Source organism: Scyliorhinus torazame, chromosome X, assembly GCF_047496885.1.
Source record: "Scyliorhinus torazame isolate Kashiwa2021f chromosome X, sScyTor2.1, whole genome shotgun sequence".
NCBI lineage: Eukaryota > Metazoa > Chordata > Chondrichthyes > Carcharhiniformes > Scyliorhinidae > Scyliorhinus > Scyliorhinus torazame.
This window is the reverse complement of record NC_092738.1, coordinates 14,213,934-14,227,061: the sequence shown is the minus strand read 5'-3', so window position 1 is coordinate 14,227,061 and position 13,128 is coordinate 14,213,934. Positions and strand designations below refer to the sequence as shown.

Below are 13,128 nucleotides of genomic sequence, written 5' to 3'. Positions count from 1 at the left end.
AGTGCAGAAGATTTTAGTTTAGACAGGCAGCATGGTCGGCACGGGCTTGGAGGGCCGAAGGGCCTGTTCCTGTGCTGTACTTTTCTTTGTTCTTACACTTTTAAGCAGCTCGCCCCAATGTCGCTCTTTAAATCCAATCCAACAGACCAAGGCCTGTTGCCCACATTCTGGCCCACTTTATGTTGACTGGGTTACATAGAACATAGAACATAGAACGATACAGCGCAGTACAGGCCCTTCGGCCCACGATGTTGCACCGAAACAAAAGCCATCTAACCTACACTATGCCATTATCATCCATATGTTTATCCAATAAACTTTTAAATGCCCTCAATGTTGGCGAGTTCACTACTGTTGCAGGTAGGGCATTCCACGGCCTCACTACTCTTTGCGTAAAGAACCTACCTCTGACCTCTGTCCTATATCTATTACCCCTCAGTTTAAAGCTATGTCCCCTCGTGCCAGCCATTTCCATCCGCGGGAGAAGGCTCTCACTGTCCACCCTATCTAACCCCCTGATCATTTTGTATGCCTCTATTAAGTCTCCTCTTAACCTTCTTCTCTCCAACGAAAACAACCTCAAGTCCATCAGCCTTTCCTCATAAGATTTTCCCTCCATACCAGGCAACATCCTGGTAAATCTCCTCTGCACCCGCCCCAAAGCCTCCACGTCCTTCCTATAATGCGGTGACCAGAACTGTACGCAATACTCCAAATGCGGCCGTACCAGAGTTCTGTACAGCTGCAACATGACCTCCCGACTCCGGAACTCAATCCCTCGACCAATAAAGGCCAACACTCCATAGGCCTTCTTCACAACCCTATCAACCTGGGTGGCAACTTTCAGGGATCTATGTACATGGACACCTAGATCCCTCTGCTCATCCACACTTCCAAGAACTTTACCATTAGCCAAATTTCTGCATTCCTGTTATTTCTTCCAAAGTGAATCACCTCACACTTCTCTACATTAAACTCCATTTGCCACCTCTCAGCCCAGCTCTGCAGCTTATCTATGTCCCTCTGTAACCTGCTACATCCTTCCGCACTGTCGACAACACCACCGACTTTAGTGTCGTCCGCAAATTTACTCACCCACCCTTCTGCGCCCTCCTCTAGGTCATTGATTAAAATGACAAACAGCAACGGCCCCAGAACAGATCCTTGTGGTACGCCACTTGTAACTGAATGCCATTCTGAACATTTCCCATCAACCACCACCCTCTGTCTTCTTTCAGCTAGCCAATTTCTGATCCACATCTCTAAATCACCCTCAATCCCCAGCCTCCGTATTTTCTGCAATAGCCTACCGTGGGGAACCTTATCAAACGCTTTACTGAAATCCATATACACCACATCAACTGCTCTACCCTCATCTACCTGTTCAGTCACCTTCTCAAAGAACTCAATAAGGTTTGTGAGGCATGATCTACCCTTCACAAAGCCATGTTGACTATCCCTGATCATATTATTCCTATTATTTATATTGTTCTGCATGTGGCCTTGGAAGTTAGGGAAGGGCTCTGCTTGGTGCAGCTGCTTTATCTGCACACAAGTCTTAAATCCAGAATGTCAAGATGTGTTCACGTGAGCAGCTGGAGAGATCTGGGAATGAATGGGATCCCCGCACGTAAATTCGGTACGTGGCTGGTCCCAGACTTGGCAGGGTACACCCAAGCAACCCACAGCGGCAAAAAAGCATCGACACTCTTATGCTTTGTGAGTTCTCCAGTTTTTCTTTCTCAGAGGGCCATTCGAGCCATCAGCAACACATTTTGAACTGGTTTGCATTTCAGCATTTCATCTCCACGGACTCTTAACCGCCATTCTTCACCACTTTCAGTAACTTGGGCTTTAGAGTGTGGCATGCTTCCAGAATGCTCTCCATCATCAAACTATCATTGGCATGTCGACTTTCCTCCAGCTTCTCCACAACTCCCTCCTCTTTTTCGTGTTTGGCTGTTTTTTGTGCCGGAGTGCAGTATTTCGTATTATTTGTATCACACGTGGTAATCTTTGCTGTTCTTCTTGCAGGTTGTGTTTATTCTGACTAGAGCACTCCAGTGTGATTCAGCTGACTTTCAAAAAGTCCTGAAGCCTTAAAAAAAAAAAGTGCAAATCTTCAAGAAAAGAAATACCTGTGCTTAGTTTGCAAAGCTTAAACGTTCAGTTCCATTTTAGGGGAAGTGTCCTTTTTGTTGTGTTCATATTAAGATGGAAATGGGGACAAGCGGCTTGCGTGTCGATCAATGTGGAAGGGGGTGATGAAAAGACGTTTTTATCCCATTGTGACCTAGGTTTGACTTTGACCTTGTGGAGAATGGTGATGATGGTGCACTCGACAAGTCGAGACCCTGGGGCAGGTCTATAGAAGATCTGCACCAGAGTAATGTCCTGCCCCTGGCTTTCAGCAACAGCCTCTCTCGCTCTGCCAGGCAATCTATCCTACGGTATGTACTGCTCAGCTTCTAACAGACACAGAGGGATGCAATGCGTACCCGTTTCACACCCTGCCCCAGACTGCACACCATACAAAGAGATTTCCTTAGCGAAAGTTCATTATCATTCCCATTGGTGTTATTAACGAACTTGAGCTGTGTAATAAGTATAGACAAATACGAATGTTGCTGCAGTGGGTAATACCCTGACCTTTCGCCCTTTGGCAAGGCAGACTTGTGCGATTACAGTCTCCTGGCTGTAAGGCTCCAATGTGCAATGAATTTGGACCATTTTAGTCCAGCTCCGACTAGACATGGGCCCACAGCCTAACATTCTCCCTAATCTCTTCCTTCAGAAAGGACAAATAGTCAAAAGAACATCTCAGGAGATTCTATTTTGAAGTGTTGAGATAAAGTTAGCTTTATTCTGTATCTGCCTGTGATGCATCTAACTTGGGAGTTCTTGATGGTGGTACAGCGTGTTGTAATAGTGTTGGTTGCAGAATGTGCATGTTAAAGAAATTGACGCGGTGATTAGTTCCCAGGCCCACATGTCTGTTCTTGGCCTGCTGCAATGTTCCAGTGAAGCTCAACGCAAACTGGAGAAACAACACCTCATCTTCCGGTTGGGCACGCTACAGCCTTCCGGTCTCAACATTGAATTCAACAACTTCTGATGATCAGCTCTACCTCGACCCATTTGTTTTCATCCCATTTCATTTCAACTGTCTTTTACCATTTCTTTCTTTCTTGTCTTTCTTAATATATATTACAGTACGAAGTCTTACAACACCAGGTTAAAGTCCAACAGGTTTGTTTTGATGTCACTAGCTTTCGGAGCGCTGCTCCTTCCTCAGGTGAATGAAGAGGTATGTTCCAGAAACATATATATAGACAGATTCAAAGATGCCAGACAATGCTTGGAATGCGAGCATTAGCAGGTGATTAAATCTTTACAGATCCAGAGATGGGGTAACCCCAGGTTAAAGAGGTGTGAATTGTATCAAGCCAGGACAGTTGGTAGGATTTTGCAGACCAGATGGTGGGGGATGAATGTAATGCGACATGAATCCCAGGTCCCGGTTGAGGCCGCACTCATGTGTGCGGAACTTGGCTATAAGTTTCTGCTCTTCGATTCTGCGTTGTCGCGCGTCCTGAAGTGCCGCCCACAGTCCAAAGATGTGCAGGTTAGGTGGATTTGCCATGATAAATTGCCCATAGTGTCCAGAATTGCCCTTAGTGTTGGGTGGGGTTACTGGGTTATGGGGATAGGGTGGAGGTGTTGACCTTGGGTAGGGTGCTCTTTCCAAGAGCCGGTGCAGACTCGATGGGCTGAATGGCCTCCTTCTGCACTGTAAATTCTACGATATATATTAACACCCCCCCCTCCACCATAGTCTCCCCTTTGCTTCCCCCTTCCCCTCCCCCCACATCTCCATGTGTCACAGTTCACCCTCTGATGTTAGTTTCTCTGCTGTTTGACCTTTCACATCTTTTGTCCTCTCTGGGGACTGCCATTAGCACTCTTTCCCCTGGGTTTCTGTGGCCATTAGTACCCCGTTTCCCAGGGTTTCTGTGGCCATTAGCACCCGGTTTCCCTGGGTTTCTGTGGCTGTGACTCATCTTTCATTCTCACTCCACAGTATAAGTATTCCCCACTTTCTCTGTCTGTTAGCTTTGACAAAGGGTCATCTGGACTCGAAACGTCAGCTCTTCTCTCTCCTTACAGATGCTGCCAGACCCGCTGAGATTTTCCAGCATTTTCTCTGACCCCGAGCATTACCCTGGGTCTCTGAATTACTAGTCCAGCGACAATACCACTGGGCCACTGCCTCTTCTGAGTTGTGCAGGTTAGGTGGGGTGTGGGGAGTGGGCTGAGGTAACATGCTCTTTCAGAGGGGCGTGCAGATTCGATGGGCTGAATGGCCTCCTTCTGCACAGTAGGGATCCTATGATTCTCCATGGTCTACAGTATATTTTGTGAGCAGCACGGTAGCATTGTGGATAGCACAATTGCTTCACAGCTGCAGGGTCCCAGGTTCGATTCCCGGCTTGGGTCACTGTCTGTGCGGAGTCTGCACGTCCTCCCCGTGTCTGCGTGAGTTTCCTCCGGGTGCTCCGGTTTCCTCCCACAGTCCAAAGATGTGCAGGTTAGGTGGATTGACCATGATAAATTGCCCTTAGTGTCCAAAATTGCCCTTAGTGTTGGGTGGGGTTACTGGGTTATGGGGATAGGGTGGAGGTGTTGACCTTGGGTAGGGGGCTCTTTCCAAGAGCCGGTGCAGACTCGATGGGCCGAATGGCCTCCTTCTGCACTGTAAATTCTATGATATTAACAGCAAGGCTTTATTAACTATCTGTAGCTACATAGATATATACAGTAAAGGTTTGAGGCAAGTAGCTAACTATGACCAGGTCTGAACAACACCACCCTGGCTCTGGGCCATGTGACTTCTGTGGGTGGTACTGTACTCAGTCCTACATTAACCTTATATGTGCCAGTCCATTATATTACCCTGGGTGGCTTCAATGGAGGGGAACAAAATCCTCTCATTTAAATTTGAGACAAAAATTAGAAACGTTTTTTTAAAAAAGAGACCAGCCCTTGTAATCACTCCAACCATTCCCATTCGCACGGCACTCACGAGTTGCAGTTTTTTTTTTTTACATTCTGGACTTTTCCCAAGAAATTAGTCTCCATCACAGCTCCACAATCCTTTCACATTCACTCCTTGAATCCAGATTTTTCTTTCATTAATTATCTGCGCCGCATTGCACATTCCTGTCCTGCCCCTAGTTTTATTGCTCCTGACTGGCAGGTGGCAGGGGGCAGATTCAGCCCAAACATCAGGAGCGCACATGGACATTTGTGCAGCAGCTGTGCATTCAGTGAGGGTGTGCCCACGGTTCTCACTATCGGGGGGCATTTCTGTCGGGGAGGCATGTGACGAAGCGAGATCCCCCCCCCCCCCCCCCCCCCTCAAGCTTTCTGGCTTTCCGTGAGGTAAAATGGACGTAAAGCCTGTCCAAATGCAGAGACAAGTGGAAATACTGATCTCCCTCAAGCATAAAAGGACGTACTGTCCCAAATGTAGAAAGTCCATAGTGCCACGCCCTCGTTTTGTTTGCCCTTTTCTTCTGTCAGGACGTCAAGACGGATTGAGGTGGGCCCTTTTTGTTGGCACGGTTCCCTTTCACGCTCCTCTGAAGGGGAGGGTACAGTTCAAGAAGTCGCTGAAAATCCCTCGACTGTCAATCGTTTTCCACGTGGGAACAAGACTGTTATTGTCAACAGGCTATTTGAGTCTGGTGACGTCTGTTTGGGGGTTGCCAACTCTGGATGAATGTATTCCAGGAGGTCTCATCTTATGACCCTCCACCTCAAAATTTCCCGCCTCTCTATCCCTGCCATGAGCTGCCCAAAATGTCCATCCTCATGACTCTCAACCCTCACACGCCAACTGCAAAGCTAGCAGACTCTTGGCTCAATTTGGTTAGTTAGTGATGTCAGTTAAGCAGCCTCCTTGTCCCAACTTTGACTTTTTTTTGTATAAGTGTTCAAAGAAAATGTTTTTAAAAAAAACACCAAAAAAAACCCCCACATGTTTTAAGCTCCCCTTTCCTCTCAGATTGCATTGCAGCAGTGTCCCAGAGAGCCGAGGCCAATCCTGGAGGGTTGGCAACGCTGTTTCTGTTCCACTAACGCTGTGCGTTGTGGGGTCAGGATAGAGACGCATCAAGGTGATGAGTTGTGAGGGTGGGCGTGTTGGGACAGCCAGTGGCGGGAGAATGGGGGTAGGTCAGTTAGCACAGGTGGTCATGTGATGAAACCTCCGGGAATGCAGCCAATAAGTAGATAACCTTAAACACAAGATGGAAGTCATTACTCCCATTCCAATCACTATTTGTTCTGGATTTTCTTTTCACAAAATGGAACCACTGCAGCTGTAATTCGGACTCAAAGGTGCATGAGGACAGTAATGAGATGCTTGCAGTTAACCAGATTACTGCAGAATAACTCTCTCTACTCTCCATCATTCTGCACTTAACTTTCAATTTAGCAGGAAGTTCAATAAAAAAAAGTTTGTTCACTAAAAGTGGCAATGTTCCTTTAAATCTGGTTTTAATGTATATTTTTGCAAGTGTATGGATAAATGTATGGTATGTGTTTGTATAACATCTGTCAGACCTGAAGACAAATTGGGACTGTATTAATGTTTTTGTATGTGAGGGTTTATGTGGAAAGCTTTCGGCACCTCCCCCAGTTATTTGTTGAAGCTATTCTGCTTTCAATTTGACTGATCATTTAAAGGGGCAGTCCCATGCTAGCGAGTAGCAGACAGGGCCCTTGTCACAAGCTGGCGGGAGTGACCTTGAGCTAAACCATTGCATCCCTGGTGTCTCCGCTTTACAATGTGCTGATAACTTGCCTATTGCCTGCTATTTGTGCTGCTGATGTTCTGTGCCAGCCCTGCATTTCGGCGAATGAGGTTCCCGGGTTACGTCGAGCGGACCAATTAAAAGCCATGCATCGCAGTTACATCGATACTGGGCGTCTGGTTGGCCGCGATTCCAAATGTTTCCATGTGTAATTTGCAGGATTTTTTTTCCCTTCCCCCTCCCTCCCCACCTCTTTTGCAGGTTTGTCGTCACGGTGATTTTGCAACCACCCTAATACTGGTTTTCCCTCGTGATGTAGCTTTTTAACTGCATTGATGTGGCTGCGACTTGGGGCGGGCGGGGGCGTGTGAATCTCCACAGGGCCCCTCTCCTAGAGGGAGGGACAGGGAGAAGTGAGGGGAATTACCCAGGTGAACAACCCATAATGCATTCAGACCGTCCAACACTCTGAGAGAAGCGAGCAGAAACCGATGTTTCCGCTGAGTGGGAGAACTTTTGAATAAATAGAAGAAGAAGAGGGTTATAATCTCGATTGGGGGATGTTGGGGAGCCCAGTAGAGCTCAGAACACTCAATAGTTAACTCTTCACAGAATTCCTCCAGTTTCAAGTCTTGACTCAACCTTTCTCTAATAATAATAATAATTATTATTGTCTTCCTCTGTCCTCCTCCATCCCAGCACGTGGCTAATAATGACTTGCCCATAGATTTCTTCAGTGTCCATTTTAGTGGCCTTCCTTCCTGTCCACCCAACTCCTGCCCTCTCTTTGTGGCCTTAAGTGCTTCTCCGAGTGCTGTCAATATTCATAGCCATCCATCATGGCTGCCAAGTTGAAATGGCCAGCAAGGCCCGATGAGTCGAACCAGAGTTTCTGCCAAATCCATTATTTGACATCTAGATAACTTGTCAGCCTGTGTATTTACATATACATTTCCTGAACTCGAGCAGAGATCTGTGCTTGGCTTAAAATGAGAAGGGTCTAGCTTCTTCAATGTAAATGACATAAATAGCAGCGGCAGCTATTCAGAATAAGCTTGGCTTTCTAACTGGAGATGTATGCAGTCATGTACTGCTGTCCCGAGCTACTTTAAGTTGATCTACAAAGACCTGAGCATCCCGTAAAGTGTGTCCACCAGAGATCCCTGAAGAGTAGGTGCTCCGAGGTCCAGCTCGCAAGCACACCCTCATGATTATTTTACCTTAACCTCCTGAATTGCATTCGCCCCCAAGTGTGGCTTAAATGAGCTGCTGTTTGATGAAATGAAGGTGAATCTCCACTGGCTGTGTCAGTTCATAGAATCATAGAAGTTTACAGCATGGAAACAGGCCCTTCGGCCCAACCAGTCCATGCCGCCCAGTTTTTACCATTAAGCTAGTCCCAGTTGCCTGCACTTGGCCCATAACCCTCTATACCCATCTTACCCATGTAACTATCTAAATGCTTTTTAAAAGACACAGTGGAAAGACACAGTTCTAGTGGAAACGTGGTGAACTTTGTGATGTGCCGACAATGGTGGGTTATTTATGACCTGTCTGATTAATGCACCACATATTATCCTTTCCTGTTCTTTACATTGTGGTTTCCTCCCAACATTTGGTCATGCCATAGTCTCAGTGCATCTCGAAACGAGGGAGAATATTGATGAATTAACATTCCGCACATTGACCGAGAGACCAAGAATGGTTCTTCTGCCCATGGCCAGTGCTCAGGTCCTTATTTTTCAATGTCGACTTCTTAATTTGGTCTCCTTCACTGTTCAAGTATATAGCTACAACCATAGAATTCCCACAGCGGAGAAAGAGATCATTCGGCCCACCGAGTCTGCACCGGTTCTCTGAAAGAACAACTGACCTAGGCCCCCTACCCTACCCATCCCCAACCCCATCTAATCTTTCAACATTTGGGGCAATTTATCATGGCCAATCCACCTAACCTGCACACCTTTGGACACTAAGGGACAATTTAACATGGCCAATCCACCTAACCTGCACACCTTTGGACACTAAGGGACAATTTATCATGGCCAATCCACCTAACCTGCACACCTTTGGACACTAAGGGACAATTTAACATGGCCAATCCACCTAACCTGCACACCTTTGGACACTAAGGGACAATTTAACATGGCCAATCCACCTAACCTGCACATCCTTGGACACTAAGGGACAATTTAGCATGGCCAATCCACCTAACCTGCACATCTTTGGACACTAAGGGACAATTTAACATGGCCAATCCATCTAACCTGTACATCTTTGGACACTAAGGGACAATTTAACATGGCCAATCCCCTAATCTGCACATCTTTGGACACTAAGGGACAATTTAACATAACCAATCCACCTAACCTGCACATCTTTGGACACTAAGGGGCAATTTAACATAACCAATCCACCTAACCTGCACACCTTTGGACACTAAGGGACAATTTAACATGGCCAATCCACCTAACCTGCACGTCTTTGGACACTAAGGGGTGGTGTTCTTTGTGATTCTTATTATCGTAGTGTTCACAAAGACCACAGAAGCTAAGTTCAATAACAAAGCTAACGTTTATTGCACTACTTATTAAAGCTCGGCCACTTACTCGTATAGCAAGCAATAATCTAGTAATCTACACTCTACTAACACTAGTCTGTACACTCTATCTATAACTGTACTCTGTATTCTCTAGACCTCTCCTCTGCACTCTCTCCAGCCCTCTCCCAGAAGCCGGAGAGTCGGTGCTTTATATAGTTCTGCATCTAGCTCCACCTAGTGGTCAATTATGATATTACATTAACCCTTTATATTCTAGACATTCTACAATTTAACATGGCCAATCCACCTAACCTGCATATCTTTGGGCCTGAATGGATCTGGCGGACACCAAGTGCTGTCAAATGTTGTTAACTAGTCCATAACCTTGATGCTAGATTGAGCGAGGAAGAGAATGTTTCTCAATAAAGAAAACATTAAAAATAACCCTGCAAACCAGTGGGATTCCAATACCAGCCTGTTGGTGTTGGAGCTCCTGTGACCTCTGCCACCTAAAAGGACAAGGGAGAGGAGACAGATGAGGACACCTCCCAAATCACACACCACCATAACCTGTCCTATGTTGTAGATTCCTCATTGTCCTGGGACTCCCTAACAGCTTTATGGAACCACACGGGCATTGCGACCTTAGAAAAATGAAAGACCATCTTTAAGATTTTGAGTGGATACTGAGAGGATGTTCTCTCTTGGAAAGGGAATCTAGAACGAGGGGGCACAGTTTCAGAATAAGGGGTCTCCCATTTAAAATGGAGATGAAGAGCAATTCCTTCTATCCGAGGGGCATTAATATTTTAAATTCTCTTCTACAGAGAGCTGCGGAGGTTGGGCCCTTGAATACGCTCAAGACTAAGATGGGCAGATTCTCACGAGTCAGGTCACACTGAGACCACAGTCAGATGAACCAGGATCATATTGAATGGCAGAGCAGGGAATACGGGCCAAATGGCCTCCTACTGCTCCTATTTAGTATGGCCTTATGACTGCAGGGGTCAAGAACAAGGCCTGCCACTGGCCTTTCCTGCCATATCCACATCCCATCATTATTTTTTTACACAAGCTGGAGAACCATTATCAGCTGAGACTAGGAATTTAATTTGCTGAAGAATAAATAAGTTTTGTGGGTCTTCTCTCTGTGGGAGCAAGGACTAGATATAGAATGGCATTCCCGACTGTAAACATTGGGCAGAAGTAGGTCAGCGATAACTTGCTCACGGACGCTCAGTTTTGCTTCCACCAGTTTACTCAGCTCCTGACCTCATTCCAGCCTTGGTTCAAACATGGACAAAAGCGCTGAATACCAGAGGTGAGGTGAGAGTGACTGCCCTTGACATCAAGGCAGCATTTGACTGAGTGTGGCATCAATGGCACAAAGGAAGATGGTTGTGGTTGTTGGAGGTCAATCATCTCAGCTCCAGGACATCACTGCAGGAGTTCCTCAGGAGAGTGTCCTCGGCCCAACCATCTTCAGCTGCTTCATCAATGACCTTTCCTCCATCATAAGGTGAGAGGTGGGGATGTTCGCTGATGACTGCACAATATTCAGCATCATTTGTGACTCCTCAGGTATTGAAGCAGTCCATGTCCAAATGCAGCAAAACCTGGACAATATCCAGGCTCGGGCTGACAAGTGGAAAGTTACATTCACACCACACAGTGCCAGGCAATGACCATCTCCTACAAGAGAGAATTGAAACATCTCCCCTTGACATTCAACGGCATTACCATCGCTGAATCCCCCACTATCAATATCCTGGGGGTTACCATTGTCCAGAAACTGAACTGGACCCAGCCATATAAATATTGTGGTTACAAGAGCAGGTCAGAGGCTGGGAATCCTGCGGTGAGTAACTCACCTCCTGACTCCCCAAAGCCTGTCCACCATCTACAAGGCACAAGGCAGGAGTGTGATGGAATACTCTCCACTTGCCTGGATGAATGCAGCTCCAACATCACTCAAGAAGCTCAACACCATCCAGGACAAAGCAGCCCCGCTTGATTGGCACCCCTTCCACAAACATTCACTCCCTCCACCACCGACGCACAGTAGCAGTCGTGTGTACCATCTACAAGATGCACTGCAGGAACTCACCAAGGCTCCTGAGACAGCTCCTTCCAAACTCACGACCACTACCATCTAGAAGGACAAGAGCAGCAGATACCTGGGAGCCCCACCACCTGGCGGTCACTCACCATCCTGACTTGGAAATATATCGGCCGTTCCTTCACTGTCACTGGGTCAAAATCCTGGAACTCCCTCCCTAACAGCACTGTGGGTGTACCTACACCACAGTGACTGCAGCGATTCAAGAAGGCAGCTCACCACCACCTTCTGAAGGGGCAACGAGGGATGGGCAATGAATGCTGGCCGAACCAGCGACACCCACATCCCGTAAATGAATTAATAAAAAAGGTAATTGAGCGGTTCACCCAGCCCTGTTTAAAGACGTGTCTGCTCTTTATCCAATTGGTAGTTCATTCCAACATCTGAATTAGGAGCAGAAGTAGGCTATTCAGCCCCTCAAGCCTGCTCCACCATTCAACAAAATCATGGCACAGATTGTTTCTAATTCCACGTTCTCATCTACCCCGATAACCTTTGACCCCCTCGCCAACCTCCACCTTAAAAATATTCAGTGACCCCGCCTCCTGAGGCACAGAGTTCCAGAGTCGCACAGCCCTCTGGGAGAAAAACATTCTCCTCATCTCTGTCCTAAAATGGCGACTCCTCATTTTAAAACAGTGCCCCCTCGTTCTGGACCCACCCACAAGAGGAAACATCCTTTCAACATCCACCTTGTCAACACCATTCAGGATCTAAAATACTTCAATCAAATCACCCCTCACTCTTCTAAACTCCTCTGGAAACAAGCCCAGTCAGTCCAACCTTTCCTCATAAGACAACCCGCTCATTCCAGACATCAATCCAGTAAAACCTCCTCTGAGCCGCCTCCAACTCATTTACATCCTTCCCTAAATAAGGAGACCAAAATTGCTCACCATATTCGAAATGTGGTCTCACCAATAACCTGTATAACTGAAGCATAACATCCTTATTTTTATGTTCAATTCCTATTGTGCTAAAGGATATTAAAGTAGTCCAACAAGAGACACTGCTGGTTCTCGTATTCTGAAGTGTTTTTCTTTGGTCTGATGACCTCACCCTGTTTGACTTGTGCGCTCCTGCAGAAGTTTTTACTGACTTGCAAAAGAGGTGCCCTTTGCACTGTGTCTAGCCATTGCAGCAGACTTTATTCTCAGGAATCCTCGAGAGGTTTTTTGACACTTGATACAGCGCCTTCTCCGTAGGAAAAAAGGCCGAGGCCTCAGATGACCTCGGGCCTTTATCAGCCCTTGGTTTTCCAAATACTCGCAAAAACCTCTCCTTGCTCTCATTTGCAGTTAGATTTTTGTCACTGCTCCTCAAAGGAACTTCTTGCATGCTTGTTGGAAGATGTGTCTTCAGGCCATCGTGTCTGAGTGTTTCCATTTCCTTCAGCCCACATACCTGTGTCTGACAGGAAAACCACGAAACCCCGGTGAACAGGAAACAACTCACTCTGCGGGTGTTTGATTGTTGCTCTTTTCTAAGAAGTGTTGTTCATCTCCAGTTCAAGATCAAGTTTCGATTTCAATTTTGCACATCAGCGCTGATTTACGAAGCAAGAATTTTCGAATGCAGAAACACAACTTTGCTTTCACGTGTGTCACATGACGCCTCAAGTTGTACCTGTCAACTGGAATAATTGAGGG

At 46.5% G+C, this 13,128-nt stretch overlaps 1 protein-coding gene across 4 annotated transcripts in view; it reads left to right on the top strand.

The window, feature by feature from the left end:
- The window catches only part of LOC140405528 (formin-like protein 3), a 923,557-nt gene that overhangs the window by 477,165 nt on the left and 433,264 nt on the right, over window positions 1–13,128 (top strand). For 3 of the 4 annotated variants that reach the window (XM_072494083.1, XM_072494082.1, XM_072494081.1), the window contains exon 6: window positions 2,298–2,450. The exons of the other annotated variant lie outside the window; for it this stretch is intronic. In XM_072494083.1, coding sequence (XP_072350184.1) covers window positions 2,298–2,450 — 153 coding nt within the window. The remainder of the gene's footprint in view (window positions 1–2,297; window positions 2,451–13,128) is intronic. 4 annotated transcript variants of the gene reach the window in all.